At 45.0% G+C, this 19,215-nt stretch overlaps 1 protein-coding gene across 5 annotated transcripts in view; it reads left to right on the forward strand.

The window, feature by feature from the left end:
* Positions 1 to 19,215, forward strand: part of LOC119442808 (serine/threonine-protein phosphatase 6 regulatory ankyrin repeat subunit A-like) — an 85,120-nt gene that overhangs the window by 27,015 nt on the left and 38,890 nt on the right. For all 5 annotated transcript variants that reach the window (XM_037707838.2, XM_037707841.2, XM_049662405.1 and 2 more), the window contains 7 exons: positions 1,906 to 1,974; positions 4,325 to 4,598; positions 9,228 to 9,302; positions 13,417 to 13,630; positions 15,032 to 15,119; positions 15,567 to 15,684; positions 16,488 to 16,707. In XM_037707838.2, coding sequence (XP_037563766.1) covers positions 1,906 to 1,974; positions 4,325 to 4,598; positions 9,228 to 9,302; positions 13,417 to 13,630; positions 15,032 to 15,119; positions 15,567 to 15,684; positions 16,488 to 16,707 — 1,058 coding nt within the window. The remainder of the gene's footprint in view (positions 1 to 1,905; positions 1,975 to 4,324; positions 4,599 to 9,227; positions 9,303 to 13,416; positions 13,631 to 15,031; positions 15,120 to 15,566; positions 15,685 to 16,487; positions 16,708 to 19,215) is intronic.

Here is a 19,215-nt window from a genome sequence, read left to right on the forward strand (position 1 = left end):
AGCTAGGCTGTGATGTGGTCCGGTCCGCTTGACGTGGGGACTAATGAGAGATTAGTGCAGCCGAGTGACGTGGCTGGTTGCTTGGCAACTATGGATCCCGCCCAGATCCCGCTGAGCCGGCTTGTTTGTTTCGGCCACTCCGCTGGCTCGGCCGCTGCCGCCGCTGTTGGTCACGCGTTCGTATGAGCCGCAGCAGCGCAGCAACGCGTTCGGAACAGCCAATTGTTTTTGTATTGTGAGCAATGTATTTCGGCCGGAGAATGTTACGAATTCGTATCACACTGAAATTCGTATCACACTGAAATCACCGGGATTTTACTGTATTAAGATAATCAATCTGCACTTAGCCTAAAATGTAAACACCTCTATAATAGAGTTGTCTGTTTTTTCACACTCCCTAGGGGTTGCGGCAGTTTCGTTTCGTGTGCCCGCCACGTACCCCAGTATAGCCAATGTATAAAAATGTCTCAAATTTGGGACGCTGGAACTTTTCACTGTCCGATTTTCCAGACTTTTTTTCGTGACCGCAGGTTCGAAATGTCACAATTTTTGTGTTCTTGCAGCCTTGAATTACGAGCACCAATAGGCCTTATAAGTTTACTAGCACGCCTTTGGAGCTATTTTGGATGTGCCTATGACGATTTGAGCCCTTGGGGTCAATAAAAGGCACACTATAATTTTTTCGGATGTTTTCGTGGCCCCTAGGGTGTCCGAAAAATTAGATCTTGACTGTAGGTTGTGAATAAAAAAATATGACTGTTACGCCCTCAACCATTTATTTTAAAGTGCACAGTGCCTTAAACAATTCCTCTATCATATTTTGCAAGTCGTTCAGGCTTGGGAGAACCCCAAATGAGAAAAAAATTGTAAGTACAGCTCAGACCACTTGTAATGTTACTGCTTCTAGTGTGGGACGGGATATAATGCAGTGCTTACTGATTTCTGTTTAACTTCGCATAGAACTCCGTGTATACGCATACCGCTTACAATCCAGCTGTGCAAGACAAAGTGAAAATCCCGCAGACAAGTGAGGCAGTGAGTGCGCTTCTCAATGAGGCGCGCCAGCTGAAGGGAGAGTGACGAAGTTGATGTGAAGGAGGATAAGACTGAGTGAGCAAAATGAACAAGGAAGGGAGGGGGGGGGGGGAAGTGAAAAGAAAAACGCAGATGTTGCCTAGGCAAAGGAGAAGCCTTCAGGCCGCTTGCTGGTGACGCGCGGTTTGCAGCGAATGCATCTGCTCTGGGTGTTCAGTTTGTGTGTGGGAAGTATATACAGTCGCCGACTCATTTTTTCAAACACGAATGGGGTCGTTAAAATGTCTGCATTATCAGGCAGGCCAGAAGAATGAATTTTGACAGTAAAATCAATTTGCTTTTTTGCAACTCCAGCACCGTGGAAAAATCACTCCAGGGTGCGAGTGTGTTTCGCGTTCCTTCATCGCAAAGTGCAGATATTGCGTGTGCGACCTTGACGGTACGACGCTGTCAGTTTAAACTGTTTTCCGCAAATTCATCGGTTCAGAAAATTGTGCACATACAAACTTTTGCTATATGCGTTCGCAGTAGCTGCCTGCTGATCACCAGTGAACCCCGCTTTTGTGGGAAGAGGGCATTGTGGCCATGCTTCCTCTGAACGAGTCATACTTTTGACGTCACCTATCAATTTTCCCGTACTCCTGCTGTGTGCTTTCAACCACCTCCTGTTTCAGTCTAATCATATTTGAAGTTTCTGATATCCAGACACCCCTAATTGCCATCCAGTTTCAGGATAACTCCTAACACCATGACACAGTAGCTGCATTCCAGTGTATGCATATGTGTACATGTATATGCAAGTTTGCATGTACTTAACAGTTTTGAAAGGTGTTACATGATGTTTTTCTTTCTTTCTCTTTTATCACACAGCAATCAAGAAACCCTGGAGTTGCTCATTAGTCGAGGCGCTGACTGCTTTGCCTGTGATAGCTTTGGAAGGTGAGCAGCTGGTCAATCAAATCAGTCACTGGAGTCTGGTTTTCTTTCTTATACATTCGTTCAAATTTATGGATATTTTGCACATTTAAACGAAATTTTAGCTCGCTTTTTTAGCCACAGAAAGGTATCACAATTGTTCTGTAGTTTATGAAATATGACAAACAACCTTTTTTTCTTTTTTTTCTTCAGTGGGCAAAATACTTCCCACCAAAGTTTTTTAAATAATACTACTTTAAGAAATCTTAAAATCTTTCAGTGAATGTTCACGACCATGTCTTGTGAAAAATTTATGACACCCTGTGGTGTCAGAAAAATTATCCCGTTAAAAGGTTAAATAGCAACAAAATGGAATGCAAGCACATGATGGTTATAGGATGTGGTGCAACTCCTAGAGTGTGGCCTCTTGAAATTTTCAGTGCATCGCGGTTGCTGTCTAATCTCAGAAAATCATGCTCAGGTGCTATGCTGTTCATTTCTTTGATACCTTAAAAGGCCCATGAAAAAGCATTGTGTAAGGGCGGGATACATCACAAGTAACGCAGAGCTACCAACAAAGTCCTAAAAAAAAAAAAAAAAAATTACGGAACACACAAAAGGTCTACACTTACAGCAGGTTTGGAACACAGGATTGTGTGGCCAGTAATACTGTCACATTATCGAGACTGTGAAGAATTGGACCGTGGCACAACTGAGAGCCGCGAAACTGTTTGGCGAACTTGTGCCCACAAAAGTTACTCAGGCTCAACCATAGTAGCATGCACGGGCATTGATGGTCGAAATCTTATGGGTCAGGCATGTCAGCTACACTTGAACCTCGTTATAACGAAACTGGATATAATAAAATAATCGATATAATGAAGCAGCTGAAATTTTCATTGAAATCACCATAGAGATCCATGTATTTAAAACCTTGTTTTATCGAAGTAAAATTGTCCTGCCAATGGATACAACAAACTAGATATGTCTCCGAAACCAAAACATACCTGACTATTACGTGCCGAGTGCATCGCTTTCCATAGGGCTCAGTACTCGTTTGCCGCGGCAGTTCAGAACTCCTCCATCCCACATCAAATACGCCATTGAGCAACACTGATGTTTCTCACCACAGCGCATAGCTGTGCGCAGGCAGCGTCCACTATCGCACTTCTCCACTGGCCTCTCTCTCTCTCACTGCACCTACCTGCCTGTGCGAGCTGCTACAAACGGCGGTGCGAAAGATTTGTGCATTCACTTCTGTCTCTGCGGCGCGCAGCTCAAGCTAGCAGCTTAGCGTGGCCTCGGAGATGCAAAGTTCACTTGCCTCGTTAATCACACAGCAAAGCATTGTGTTGTGTGCCATGTGCTGCTCAACCACGCCGACCAAGTGGAAAGCAGAAGCAAAAGACCATCACACTGGAACAGAAGGCAGCTATCTAAAAGTTGTCGCTTCAGGTGCTAAGAAGTCGCACGTTGTGCATACTGAAGATTTTTCTGTTTTATTTGTAATTTCATTGCACATGTGACCATAGGGCGGTTCTGCAGGTCGCAAAGCGATCGTCTTATTCCCATGTTTGCAGTTGTCGACACCATTGGGCATATATTACAGGAAAGTGCAATAATGGATATAGCGAAGTAATTTGGGCTCCCCCTTCAACTTCGTTATAATGAGGTTCAAATTTATTTTTACGTGACTGGTTGTACATTTGAGTGTAATCGCTGGTGCTCGCATCTGTTCTAGAATGTGCAACCCGATTCGACTTAATCACACAATGTTCAGCGACAACATAAGCAGCAGATAGTCAGCGACAACAATCGGGAAGTTTTGATACAGAAAGGTGTGTCTTGCACTGAGCAATAACTTTGAAAACGATCATCAGAAAAAGATAAACAAGTATGCGTGTGCCTAATGTACAACAAGTACAACAAGTAACAAGTACAAGTGTGCCTAATGCAGCGCTACTTATAAGTCCTCTATTCAGTGAAACTCCATTTAATTCGAACAAATTTTTGGGCCCCTTCATGTTCAAATGATCAAGATTTGACCATACACAAAGGTACACACCTAGAATGGCTCTAGCAAAATTATGTGTATCTAGGTATAAAACGTGTTGTTTATGTTCCAGGTTCTGTGGCATTCTCAGCGAGAGGTAATGATGGTTTTTCTTTAAATTATATTATTATTAATTTATTTATTATGTTTCAGTATTAGAAACTCTTGTTTTTGCAAGCTTTTCGGGACTCGTCCCCTCATATTTCAAACGTAATATTTTTTTAAGGAAGCCGCTCTGCGTGTTTGCATCCTCTGAAGGGTTGGGGCAGTGGAATTAAAGATAATGATTGTGCACCGGCACCGCATCTGTGCACTTTCCAGGCTGCCCCTGCACTACAGCGCTGGCGGAGGGCCTGAGCAACAGCAGCAGGGCGGTGGCTGCCTGAGTGCCCTGCTTGCACTGGGCTCGGACGTGGATCGGGCAGACGGGGAGGGGCGCACGGCACTGTTGGTGGCATCAGCATCTGGCGACCCCGAAGGGCGCTCCCTGACCCTCCTGCTCGAGCAAGGGGCCCAGCCTGCAACACAGGACAGCAGGGGCTTCGGAGCCTTGCACCACCTCGCCGCTGCGGGGCACTTAGCCCCCCTCACGACGGTGAGTAGCCTTCACTTGCACTTTATTTACTTAAAGAAATGCAATTTTCTTTAGATACAGTAAAACCTGCATACAGTGAAACCTCATTGATACGATCCTGCGGAATGCGTTTTTTGGGATAATACATTTTTCTTTCCTTTTCCCGATGATACAATTTGGTTGGTAATGCGTTGGATGATACGATTTTCGGATGATATGCATTATTTTCCGGTTCCCATGAAGATCGTATCAACGAGATTTCACTATAATTCAATATCAGTTTACTTGAAAATTCGGTCGGTTTGTAGAATTTGTGCAGTTCCGTAATTTGCAATGGGAATTACACTGGATAATTTAATAAGCTGGTGCACAGCCATCAGGATAACTCATAGTTTCCGGTTGTGGCCTTCATGATTGGCATGATTAAAATGCTTTAATTCTTGGTGATATCAACATAAAACTTATTAAATGATTCTCACACTGTGACAAAAGACTACCTCACCTGCATGTATAGCTCTGGCTACCACTGTCTTATAACAGGCCCTACACACTATACAAACAATAGCTCACAGTCTTTAATTGACCACATTATCTCTAATTTCACCCTATCAGCTCAAATTTGGGTTATTAAAATTAATATTACGGACCATGACCCTATATTTCTGTGCACTGTCAAATCTATTTCCTAAATAAATAAATTGCACTTCAGAACCTGTTTTGATAACATTCAATACACTAAAATTATTGAAAATGCAGACTGGTCGTCAGTTCTTGAAGCTCTAAACCCTGAAGTTGTGTTAACCGAACTTACCCACATTATTAATACTGCCGTGAGATCATGCACTACCATCCTGTTCTCAAAGTGACGTTATCATGCTCCCCTTTGCCCCTGGCTATCAAATTCCCTGTTACGTTGTTTAAGAAAAAAGGACAACCTCTACAAAAAAACCTAACGCCAGCCTTTCAACACCCGCCTTTTCTCGATAGGGGAAGGGCTCTAAATTATTAAATTTCCTCCATGGTTTTCACCTTCCTTTCCTATTTTTATTGATCTTAATATTTTGCCTTTGTCTAGTCTTTATTTTTATAATATAGGCATTATATTTTTTTTAATTTATAACCATGACCTCACTTTGAACATTTTCTCACAAGATGTACTCTCTAATCCTAATTCTACTTGCCTCGCTACCCATCGTAACTTGCTCTTGCCTAGTATCCGTACTAATTATGGTAGATCCATTTGCTTTTTTCCTTCATTTATATTTTGGAATATGGAATCATATGGAATCTGTAGCTTCCTTGCAAATGTTTAAGAAAAACCTTAAGCAATTTCCATTTTTAAACTATATATAATCCTATCTACCAGTGAACGTCATTGATACACTTATATGTATATGTATTTTTCTTTTGTAATATTATATGCTCTCTCGTTTGCTTTGCTTTTTTTACTTTGTAGTTTTACTCCTTTTACTTGCACAGGAGGGGACGTCCCGCCAATGATGATTAAAACCTTGAGACCTCCTTCTGGATATGCAAAACTATGTATAATTTCTAATGTATGTAATAAAATTGAATTGAATTGATACAATACACTTCCGGCTTCGCCTATCGCAGAAGCAGTGTAAGAAATATGGCAGTCTAGTGCTATATTTCACGATGTTGGTGCTGATAAACCATACTGCTGTGTGAAGTGCCTACAATGCATGGCGGTGCAGGTTAATTTTGTGTGTTTCCGCCCGCTACAAAGACGAGTCAGAGAATCATCATCATCATAAACATGGTGCATTTGCTTTTCCGTTTCTGGTTTTTCTAGTGTGAATATCAGCTGCATCGCATGTGTTGACACATTTTCTCCAGTGCTCATGTGTTGTGTCCATACAGTTCCCAACCGCATGAAAAATCTCGGCCATGTGCATGTTTCTGCTAGTGCATGAAGATTAGGCTGGCTACGCTTCAACTACTTGACTATAGTTATTGTACACTAACGTGAAAGACTAAGTCAGCGACAGTGTGAAAGTAGGTGATAGCAGGTAGATAATGAGGTCACTCATGCACCTCTTTTAGTGAGGGTATCGAGTCCCTGAACATCGTCTGCAGCTTTGTTGAGTGTATTGGTAGTGACTGGGAGATGCTGTGCATGATTAGCAGGTTAGAGATCATGATTCTTTGTGCAGCAAGCTACCATACCAAGCAATCTCGCAAGACGAAAGACAAGTAGCTGGGACAGTCTGAAAATATTGACTGCATGGTGCATGGCACCAAAGCAGGCCATTTCTTCTTGTCTAGGACTTCGTCCCCTGGTTCGCCATAATGCCACTTCTCTGTCACTCTCCAATAATTGCTTCTCGCAAACATAGTCCTGAGATGCTAGCTCTAGATCTTTCCTTGCAATTGCACCAGCCCACGCTTGCAAATGCATCTCTGTAGTTCTGTCTTGGATACATTTGCCACTCTTGCAAAGATGCCTGATATGAATGCACTGACAACTTAAACATTGTGGGGTCTTAGGGTCTCACAGGAGATCGACCACCGTGGATTCGCACTTAGCAACAGGGCAGCGTCAGCCGTCGCCTCCAGCACCGCTGCGCGCGAGCTCAGGCCGCAAGGGGCTACCGAGCTATGCACGCAAGAACACAGTTTTGCCCTGAGTTAACGGAAACCGTTTATTGAATCCATCGGCACCAGCACTGCACAAACGCTCAGGCGGCGGGGAACCAAAGGAGGCACCAAGGGCGAAAATACAGACTCGGGTGCCTATAGCACGTCGCTGCGAGAGCACAGGCTCAAGCTGAGACATGCTGCTAGGAAAAGTCCCAGTGGCTATGCTACTTACTCTGGCGATAACCAATGGGCCAACTCGCGAGAGCTCAGGCAATCTCCTTCAGCAAGTGCAGCTCGGTGTGGTACAACCTCGCACGAGCACTAGGCACTGCTCTTCAGCTTAGCGTCAGGAAAAGGATCAGCACAAAGTACACGCTCCCCACACGGGCAAAGGGACCGTGCGCAAGCTCAAGTCCTAGTCACAAATGTGGTGGACAAGAGGAAAGCATGTACGTACCCTGCGCTGGTCCCGGAGATAAAGGGAGCCACACTGAGCAGCTCACAGCCAAATGTGGCCGCGTAGTGAGGTCAGCGCGCCCTGCCCCCATCGCAAACCACCGCGAGTGGAGAGCCACCGCTGAAACCGGTTGGGAGCAGGGCAGGGATAGACGGAGGACGGCAGACAGGTGAAGCCCGCGCAATGGCGCTGGCGCATTCCTCAATCCCCACAACATTGACTAAAGGTAATAAATAGCTAACAAGCAAGATCCTTGCAGCTATGTTTAACCCCTTGGCTTTAGCACTCTCCGCGGCAAAAGTTTTGCGCCAGCAGAGGCGGCATGGGGCTGTGTATAGAAATCGCAATAAAGTCTGCAAAAAACGTCATAGAAGAACAAATCTTGCTTTATACTGTTCGCAATGCTTCACTGCTTCAACTCTTTTAGTACGATTTTCTTGTGTGAAAAGCTTTGAAGCACACGGGCATGTGAAGCACAACTGCGCATTTTTCGCACTCCCATCGGCTCTCGGACTTCTTGCCATGTACCTTGCAAACCAAGCACAGCCTTGGGGGGATTCTTCTTTACCTTGTTTGGCAGGATCTGACAAGGAAAATGAGCCCACTTGGCGGCTTGCGCATTGGTGTAGCCACAACAGGCGGGTTGCAAAAGCTGCTTCTCGCTTGCAAAGGCGTTTGTGTGCAACGCGATGATGTTCCAAATATCCTCTCCAAGAAGCGCGTTGAACACTCCAAGAGCACTGGGGCTTGCACCTACTTGAAGCTCTATGCCTGGCTGACCGCTGAAGGGGTGCTTGACAATTTTTTCCACACTGTCATCTTCTTTTCATTGCCAGTCTTCCATCTTTCACTTCTTTTAGATGGTGGCAAAGTATCCATCGTAGCTTCCGCTGAACACACATTCTCCTCATCATCACTACTACTTTCATCACATTGGTACTCCCCACCGTCTAACAGAACATCGTCATCATCACAGATATCACTTTCTGCGTCAATCTCAAACACAAGTTTAAGAATTTCTTCTTCCGTCACACCACGCTTTTTCCGCGACGCCATGTTTCGAACGAGATGGGAATGTGATCCCTTCGCCGCTAAAAAAACAAACACTCAAACAGCTCCAACAGCAGACAACTATGCCCATCTAGCAGAGAACATATCAAACAAGAGGCAAACACCAAATAATGTTCTGCCATCTATGAAAGATCATCAAAAACAATCTTTTTCTAAGTGGCCGGTGGTTTGCCGGTCAAAGTACTTTTGGCCTCAGCCATTACGGCTGGCAATCGAAGCCAATGGGTTAAATCATTATCAAGCCTGCCTAAAAGTGCTTTTTTAACCAATGTGCTATGCTAGTTGTCCCAGAGGAATTAATAGGTAAGAAAGCAAACTCGGTATGCATGCTTTAGAATATTAAGGTGTGCTAGCAAGCCCTTGCCACTATAATTGTGAATTACTTAATTAGCTCCTGCTTGGGTGTGGTCGTGCTGCCACAGGTACATCAGTAAAGAAATCTGTCGGCCAAGCCACAGTTCTGTTATGTGCATAGTTTTTTCACATCTCTTGTGTGAATAAGTTTCATGTGTTTCGTGCAGCTTTTATCTGTGATGAATGCCGAAGAAGTCGGAAGAACAAAGTCTCACACTGGACTGACACCTCTTCACCTTGCGGTAAGTTGGGAATGAATTGTCAAATTATATCAGTATAGCAATCAAACCCACCTAAAATGAGCTTGATTATTCTTTAAAAAGGGTTTGTTATCAACAGAAGTTTTTATCCGATACTTTTCATCACATTGGGCTCCAAGTGTGTACAGTGCCACCAGTGCTGCTGGAGTACAGCAGGCTATGACTATCTTTATGTTAGTGTCTGTCCTATTAAGCAGGTGAAAAAAAAAATGTAATAGGCAGTGAATACGGTGAAAAACACCCAAAAGCAAAAATAATGAAGCATGTTAAGTTGGTCTTGCACCTCTACTTTTTGTCCACTCATTCATTATGCCTGCCCAGAAGTGTAGTGAAGGAAGTGATCTGGTTTATAACATGATGCTCTTTGCATCCATATAATTAACTGATCAAACTTTCTTGTGTTATGGCATTAACTAGGTATCAGGAGACAGCAGTTACCATATGTTCTTGTGTGAGGGATGCACCCCTAAGTTAGGTCCTAAATATTCGACGAAAAAGTTTTTCAGAAAGTATTAATGTAGGGGCCATACGAATCACTCCCAATTGCTTGGTATCAATGGGGTGCATAAAGTTCTGTTGGCCTCTTTTTCGGTTTTTGTATTTTATAGTCTATTTTTGGGAAGCTCGTCTACTTACAAGGATCTGCGTCGTCATGAAATTCATTTCTGGGCACCCCTCATATTGTCCTGTGGGACTTTTCCCCTGTGCGTGCACATTTGTGCAAGAAATGTATGTCACTTTATGAAGGGAGTGCTTGCCACTATGCACCACCGTGAAGTTGTGAATGTGTTCACTTTGAGCGCAGGCTGTGTGTGCTTTGTATGTACTGTAAACATTTGCGCAGTGAACCCTCATCACTCTTGCACCACCTAAAACATGCATAGGCACTAGAGTGGGCTTGTTAGTACGTTACTGAACTTGAAGGAAAAAGTGCTGTGATGAGAGCAACCTTTTCTTTTTTTTTTTTTTTTTTCTTTTCTTTCTGTCTGGGGTTTTACGTGCCAAAACCAGTTCTGATTATGAGGTACGCCGTATTGGAGGGCTCCGGATTATTTTGACCACCTGGGGTTCTTTAACGTGCACATAAATCTAAGTACACGGGCGTTTTTGCATTTCGCCTCGATGAGAGGAACCAAACACGGCGCTGACTAACAACCAATTTTTATTGCATGTCGACGTTGCTATATACTGCAGGTGCAGTCAGTACAAGGGAACAAACAAACAGGGACAATAGATATTTATATGATTTCATAGACAAATTATAACGAATATAAAAGGCTTTTCAAGGTTGTTGCATACAGTGGCGTGCACAGCCTAATTTCTGAAGCATATATACTGTGGGGTCTCACACGTGCTCTTGGAACAAGGAACGACAACACAGTAGTACAAACAATCACAAGGGCATTTATTGCACCTTTCATATACTATTGCCTGCTTCCTGAATTACTGGCCATGGAACATTCCGATGGGCACGGGACAAATAGAGGAAGTCCGACTCACGGCGACCGGATAGCGAGTGAATATGTTCTCCCCGTGCTGGACACCAACGCCTACTCGTTAGCCTGTACGGTCACGCAGGTTCGAACGATCGTGTTTGTACATCCCGGTGCCTTGCTCCAAAGCCTCGCGAGATCGTCTTGCAGAGAGAGTGTTGGCACATGCGCGGAACGTCCGCGCCGTGGAACAGCCTTCTCCTTTTCGCGCCCTACTAACCCCGTTGCTAGGTTGCGTTAGCAGTGCAACACTCGCACCATCTCTCGTAATATGCCGCAACTACACCAACCGCCACCACCGTAAAGCCACTCGGCGAAGCCAGATTACAGGAGATGGGAGCCATGCGGTTTTCCGGAAAACAACATGAGGGGACGCGTGAGAGTCGCACATGCCCACAACACATTCATTTACATTTTACTTTTGTTTGCCTCTTAACTGAAACCTCAATTTAAGGGAAGAAATTCGACCCATACATGAGAATATACATTATTTTTTTCGTACTTCACTTAAATGCAGAATACTTAATGCCAGCATGAATATTCTTGCTTATTAATGAGATACATGTGCTTCGTTCTATGCCTGTGCCATGTTGTGCATGTTCAAGTACCGTATTTTCTGGTGTATAAGTCGCATTTTTTGTTGATTTTATGAATTTTTTTGTTGGTGCACCTTAAGAACAGTGCGACTTGTTTTTTTGTTTTTTTTCGAAAAAACTGCCGTCAAGATCCAATTGGATGCTATGGTCACGCGAAGCGAGCTGGGTTGACCTCCTGTAACAGTTGCTATGGGTTGTGTGCGAGCTACGGAGGTGCCGGGTTGTTCTTGTGATCGAGTTGCTGACGGAGCAGCAACCTAAGCAGCGACAGGCCGATCGCGAGTCGACCGACCCCAAAGTCGTCGCATCTGCTGGTCGCTTTCTTATACACCGGTGTGACTTATATACATTTTCTTTCGGAAAAACTGCCATTTCTGAGGGGGGTGCGACTTATACAAAGATGCGATTTACAGACCGGAAAATACGGTACTCGTAAACGAGAGCCACAGGAGGCGTTCATGGTTAGCATTTTGGCATAGAGAACTTGCTCGATCTGTGATTTAAATACTGCTGACAGACATGTTCAAAATGCAGATTTTCTCTTATTTCTGCTTGAATAGTAGCCACGGTTTTTAGTAAAAGCTATGGCTGTTGCTGTTGCATTTAACAGGACGGTTTAACTCATGGTCAGCTCCAATTATCTCATTTAAGTACATGTGAAATTAGAAAATTATCCCACTAGACCTTAGCTAAACCGATTTTGGTAAAAATTGTATTCTTATTGTATTAAAGAGAGAAAGCTAAGTTCTGCCAATCGTTACAAGCAGAATTTTTATTTTAGAGCCTCAAATTTGTTTAGAATGCTTGCCAGAAATCGGTAACTATTTTATAATATTAAGGACAGAATTTTTTTCATTTGTGTAACTCTGCACCAAGAACAGATTTATTTTGCTTTTTACAAATTACAGCAAAGTACAACTGAGGCAAGTTCTGCAAAAGTCCTACCCAAAAATTACTGGTATACCGTATATACTCGTTGGAGGACCGCACTTCTTTTTTGAAATTTTGATGAGATGCAGCCCTTACACAAGACCATTCCATTTGGCCTAATTTTTCTGACTAAGAGCTCAGCAAACTTTCACACTTTCCCACGCAACCACCTTACTCGATTTGTTTGTTGCGCAAGCTTCTTTTTCTGCTTCAATTGCTGACGTATACACTTGTTGTCGACAACAAAGTTGTGGCTGGCTTCTCACTTGCCATGCTCCTCTGCATATGTGACTACCTTGAGCTTAAATGCAGTGTGGTATGCAATCAAACGCTTCCTTTCCATTGCGGACTCCCAGCAGCTGACAGAAGAGCTGGCTGGCTGTCTGAACTGGCTGCGAAAAACTAATTGCACAAAGAAAAGAATGTGGCCGGCGACTTGCGCATTGCCATGGAGGAACACGGAGGAGACAGTCATCGCCATGCTGCTCGAACTAGAGTGCGTCGGAGGTCAAAGTGCAGCTCTCGCCATCTACTAGCGGTGCACAAAAGTATACTCGATGCTCAAAAGTACGCTGCGCTCGAAAACTTGCCGATTCACATGCTTGGCATCAGCCCACCGAACGCAATTTCTTCTCAGTAGGAATTTATTTTTTTGTTTTCCAGATTTCAGGCTGCCCAGTTGGGGATGCGGCCCATACACTGGTGTGGCTCTTACTCAAGATTATACAGTATTTCACTTTATATGTTACATGAATTTAGCCCACATTAAAGATCTCCAATAGAAGCAGTTTACAGAATTGATATTTTTTGTTTCTGTGCTACACTTGTAAGTTTGACGCCCCTTTTCTGCTTATTTTAGGCAATTTTTCTTAAATATATTAGTGGCCTAAATCAGAAATATGCTTGCAATGGTTGGTACTTTTTTAATGCAGCAAACAATACAAAATTTCAGTGGGTGTCAAGCAACTTAATCGTTGCTTTGCTTTCATGTGTGTAGATCAGGAGCTCATGAAGTAAGGCTTCCTCATGAAAAACCTCTGGCAGAGATCACATTGCAGGGATGTTTTCATATAACAGGCGGTGGGGGGACACACCGATTGTCTCCAAGCGTTGCTGTCAGTAGGATGCATGGAAGACATGTTGGAGTGCGCTGAAGAGGAGCAGGGCTGGAGCCCACTGGCCCTGAGTGCCCTGTTGGGCCGAACTCCCTGCCTGCGCTTGTTGCTGCTACATGGAGCCCAGCCGCTGGGGAGCAACCCTCGCACTGGGGCAACCCCGGTTCATGCCGCTGGTGAGAGCATCCCTCTTTGAGTCTGCCATTGGAAGAATACAAAGCTTTCACTTGGCCTCACTTAGCCTACAAGCCAGGCAATGCCCACTCTAAAAGTGCTCAAAAATTTAAAAGCAAAGAATTTGAAATTACTCTACTTCGTTGTTCCGTTGCCATGTTCACCTGCATTTGCAACAGCACTGTAATTAGGACTCCAAAGAGTACACTCGTGACTACTCCATGCTTTGAAACCAGCTACAGAGCTATTACATGTTGCACTTCCATGTAATTAAGCGTAAAAAGCATTCGTTACTGTTTGCATTTCAACATTTTATATTTGTACTTGTCTTTTCATGGTTACAGAAGCCTTTATGATATCTTCAGAGGCGATTAACTTATTACGAGAAAAAGAAGGAAATCATTGTCCTATGTAAAACCTGGGCTGCTTGAGTAGTTGATGAAGATTGAGGAATACTCTAAAACAAGCTTGATGTGGCAGGCAGAGATGCACTTCAAGGGGGCTCTTGTCACTAGAAAAGGCTTTTTGGATAGAGCTTTTGAGGATGTCGGTGTTTGTGTACTTCATCGACATTTTACGCCAACTTTGCCTCTGCAATGTGCTTAAGGCTTTGAAGTGGCTACTTAGCGGTGTCCCTTATTGGAATTGTGTATGTGATGAGCCATGCAACTGCACTTTTAAAATGGCTACTTAGCGGTGTCCCTTATTGGAATTGTGTATGTGATGAGCCATGGCAACTGCACTTGTAGAGAGAACCACGGCATCTTGAATCTCTCAAATTCTTGTACCCTGCCTCAACTAAAGACTAAAGCTGTCATGATTATGCAAGCATACACATGGCTTTACTCTGCTGGTCTGTGGACCTTCGGACCGGTTTTCTGTTTTAGAAAAGGCCATATTGGCCATACACTTGTATTCTCCAGTGTGAAGGCATTGGCGCACAGTATTTCCTGGATTCACTTGGTACTAGCAGTGGCGATGGTGGCAACATTGTTTAGATGTGTGTATGTTCTCGGCTCATGGAACATTCATGGTACTGCATACCCGCAAACGACCGCACATAAAGTGTGCTTTGGAAATTGTGGAATGTGTATGTTGGGGATATGCTGACATGTGTGAACATGCTAATTACAACTGTGGCCCCTCTGGAGACTGCGCTCTTGAACTAATTTTAAAAATATATCTGAATGCAAATTTTGTCTAGGTCTTTTTTTAACTGAACAGTAGGTACTGTTACAGTGAATATATTAGCCTGTGTTTCGCTGAAATATCATGCAGATTCTTTTGAGCAGCGTGCCACACTGAGTCATGCCAGCTAACAGCCTTCAGCCTGTTGATCGCCTGATTTGATGTATGTGTGGCTGCAAGTTCTTTTTCTTCATTCAAAGTGGGCTTCGTTGCAGCCGCCTTAGGTCAGACGGAGTGCCTTGAGATCCTTCTTCATAGTGCCAAAGGATCTGATGCTGCCAACACAAGAGATGCTAGCAACAGGTAAGTGTCTGGCACTGAAGAACTAAAATGAACACATTTTTAGCTCTTGGGCCCTTTGTTCACAGATTAGTGTAAACCAAATAATAAAAACGAAAAAAAAAAGACATTCGTTGGTGTATCTCAATGTTGATATACAGCTCAGATGGAAATATGAGTCAAGGTTAGAAAAATATATGAGCCTTCTGCATCACCACATAAATTGCTCTTCTGCTTTTCTGTTTTCCGTGAAATTGGTTTGGGCAAGACAAAAATTATGGTGGATGATGCTTATCAGGACGGTCAGAACAAGTGCACTTTTCGAGTCTTTTCTTTAGGCCAGCTTATGGTTGGGTATACGTATCTGGTAGATAATATTAATAGTGAAAAAAGTATTTCATCAAGCAGGAATTCTGGAAATGAGGTAGGCATCAGGTGCTCTATACACATGTTCCTTGTGCCTCTGTCTAGGACTCCTCTGATGCTGGCTGTCTTGAAGGGTCACACTGACTGTGTGGAGCTACTGCTGCGACATGGTGCTGCTGTAGATGCTGAAGACGTTTCCCGGAGGACAGCCCTGTTTTATGGAGTAAGCATATTAGACCTGCCTTTGTTGGTAACTGGGTGCAGTGTGATCTTAACTTTAGTGAAAGCTACTACGTGCAGCAGCACAAAAGCATATAACACAGGTGTCTCTCTTTCTTTCTTTTTTCATAATTTCACTCATAAAATTAAGCCAAATTTCATCTGGCACTATCATGATTAAGCGGCCAACATTCATGTGCATTACTGATGAAGACTTTCCACTAGCCATTAGTCAGTAATGTTTAGGGTCTTGTTTTGTATAGATGTGTGCACTTGCGATCTTGCTGCAGTATGGAACAAAGGAGCCATTATTGCCAGTGTAACATGTGCACTGCTACAGCTGCAACTGGTGCAAATTGTTACTGTGATCCCCTCCCCCCCTTTCCAAGATTGCAAAATTTCTTGGACTGGGATGGGTGCTCAATGAGCTACGTGGCTGCTTTTATATTACAGCATGCAACAAACATAGCGCTAAGATTATTTACTAAGTAACAAAGTGCCAAGAAGTTGTTGGTTGGAAGTAATCAAAATAGCTTCTTGCACATTGTCTGTTTTTGGGATATAGTGTAGTGAAAAAAATAAATAGCCAATGAAGTCATGTACCCAATGCTTGATAATTCTGCAGCAGTATTGAGTGTCAAACTTGATTTTGACGAAGTGCGCAGAAAATCAGTGGCAGTAAATTGGCATGCTGGATGGAGCTGCGTAGTGTTTAGAATGTACTGTTGTGTTGCTGGGTTCTGTAGGCAAGAAATTGGTTCTGGAGGCTGAGTGATCTCTCTGTCCCTCGCTTTGTGTCTCGTGCAGGCTTTTGGGGGCAGTGAGGAATGCATGCGCATGCTGCTGAAGGAGGGTGCGACTGTCTTGTTGCGTGACAACATGGGTAAGACCCCACTGCACCTGGCAGCAGCAGTGGGCAACGGCGCTGTCCTATCAATGCTGCTGCGCCATGGCCCTGATGGAGAAGGCCCCGACCGACTTGCTGATCTCCGGGGTTTTACGCCGATCCACTGGGCATGCTACGGAGGTGAGAAACACAGTTCGATGAAAAATGAGCAAAAGGTGGGAAGTATCATGGTACGAATGTCCCCCAGCCCAGCATTTTTTGGGGGGGTTAACCATATGGCAAAGGAGCCAGGGACACTCGAACTCGTGTCAAAACCCATTGAACACAAACATCCTTAGTAACACCACCACAGAAATGCAGTACAACCTAGTTCATATGTTATAGGAGAAAATTCGAGAAATAAACGTACTAACTAGTAAAACGTACGATCCGAAGTCTCTAAAACATTTGGTAGACATGACTGCAGCTGACATCTATGTAATGCAAAGCATCGTGCAAATCATTAAACCACTAGGTGCTGATGCATACCAAGCTGGTGGGGCCTGGGTGGCCTGATACGCGCATTGTCGTTTTTACGCCTTCAGCAAGCTTACATTCGCACTCCTTTGGGCAGGGCATTTTGGTGGGAAGCTTGGCGAGAATGCTTCAAAGAGAATTATGCCACATGCACTGTGAAACAGATAGGTGAAAATGCTTATCGCAATAGGAATTGCGGTGTAGCACCCTCCTTTGGGCGGCACGTAGAACCCGGAGCATGCGCCCGCATGAGAAGAAAATAAAGACAGCGCCGGGCCGTGGCACATGAATCCACGGCTCGCGGTTCTATTCTGGTGTTGATTCGAGTCACCCGTGTCTTTCCTTCGCTTCTGTGGCATAAGCGAAACAAGCGGTGACCTAGGACGAACACAATGGCTGATCCGCTCGCACCCTCCACTGAACAGGACTCAGGTGCGCAGGACGTCTCGTCGATGCAATTGCGCCTCTCACCCATCTGGCTCCAGAAACCGCAAGTTTCGTTTTGCCAGATAGAGGCACAGTTCTTCCTCTACCGCATTACCTCGGAAACGATGCGCTTCTACCATGTCGCCTCAGTCCTTCCTCCTGATGTTGCCGGCGAGCTTTCGGACATCCTCTCCAACCCCACGGGTGCTGCACCATATCAGCACACCAAGACCAAGGTGCTGAAGAGATTCATGCCGTCGGAACGCACCCGCCTCCAGCAGCTGCTTATCGAGGAGGCCCTTGGCGACTGGCGTCCCTCCCAACTGCTGCGCCGGATGCGACAGCTTGTGAGGAAGCGCGACGTACCCACCCATTCAGCATTGCTTCGCGAGCTTTTCCTCCGACGCCTTCCACAGCCAATCCGCCTCGTCCTCGCGGTGGCCGGCGACGTCACCCTCGACCGCCTTACAAAACTCGCCGATCAGGTTCATGAGGCGACCTCCCCGTCCGTCACTGCTGTCTTACCGCCTACAGACCCGACGATATTGCGCCTTGAGGCTCGCATCGACGAGCTCGCCGCCTCAATCGCTGCACTCCGGAGCCCCCTTCAGGAGACCCGTTCGCCTCATCTCAATCATCGCGCTCTTTCGCGCACACATCAAGCTCGGAGTCTCAGCCTTCCACATCTCTGCTGGTATCACCGGCATTTCCGACACCTAGCCACGAAGTGCATACCTCCCTGTTCGTGGCCGGGAAACACCCGCCGGGATCACTGACGGTGGCATGTGGTCTCGCTGTTTGTCCCAGCAGCCTTTTTATGGTAACCGACAAGTTCTCCGGCGCCCGGTTCCTTATAGACACAGGCGTGGAAATCAGGCTGATCGTTCCAGGGCACCAGGGCAGTCGCTTCGTGATGCCAACGCGTCTATAGCAACGTACGGACTACGATCTCTCACCCTCGACTTCGGCCTTCGTGCTTTTCGGTGGGTCTTTGTCATCGCAGATGTGGTTCACCCGATCATCCGCTCGGACTTCCTCTCTTACTTCCACTTGGACGTCAGCGTGCGGCGGCGTCGCCCCACAGACGGTCTGATTCCTCTTTCCATCTCTGGAGTCCTGTCCGACCTTGCACCCATGGGCATCCGCACACTGATACCTTCCTCTCTGTTCGAAAAAATCTTGGCGAATTTTCCGGCCATGCAATGCATTTTTGCCATGCAACCTCACTCAGCCGCCTAAACATATACATAGTGACACACCACATCGTCAGTCGTGGCCCACCTGCAGCCACTCGACCACGGCGCTTGTTTGGGGACCGTCTAGCTTTTGCCAAACACTCGAAAAACACTTTTATATAGGCCGTATTGAGCAACAGAAAGCTGTATTGGGAGTTTTTCATGTTGCTCTACATCTTTCTCATTGACACTTTGATAATTAGGAGAGTACTTCTTGAGTTAGATAATAATTACAATTACCTAACGAATTACCTCAGTAACGAAAAAATTACTGGCGGCTCTACTCCACTGTACTGGAAACAATACGCACTAGGTTTGCTTTGCGTAACGCCGTTCCTCATTTTTCAAATCGTGCTGCATGATAGCTGGGACACCCTGTATACAGGGTGGCTGTCCTTGCCACTTGAATTTGTGGCGCGTATAAGCTATGACGCTCAAAGGATGGCGGAGGGCACGGACGCACCAGCCTTAGTGTTGTACAGCAAGTGCATCTCTGAGACATAGTGGCCGT

This window comes from Dermacentor silvarum, chromosome 2, assembly GCF_013339745.2.
Source record: "Dermacentor silvarum isolate Dsil-2018 chromosome 2, BIME_Dsil_1.4, whole genome shotgun sequence".
Classification (NCBI taxonomy): Eukaryota; Metazoa; Arthropoda; class Arachnida; order Ixodida; family Ixodidae; genus Dermacentor; species Dermacentor silvarum.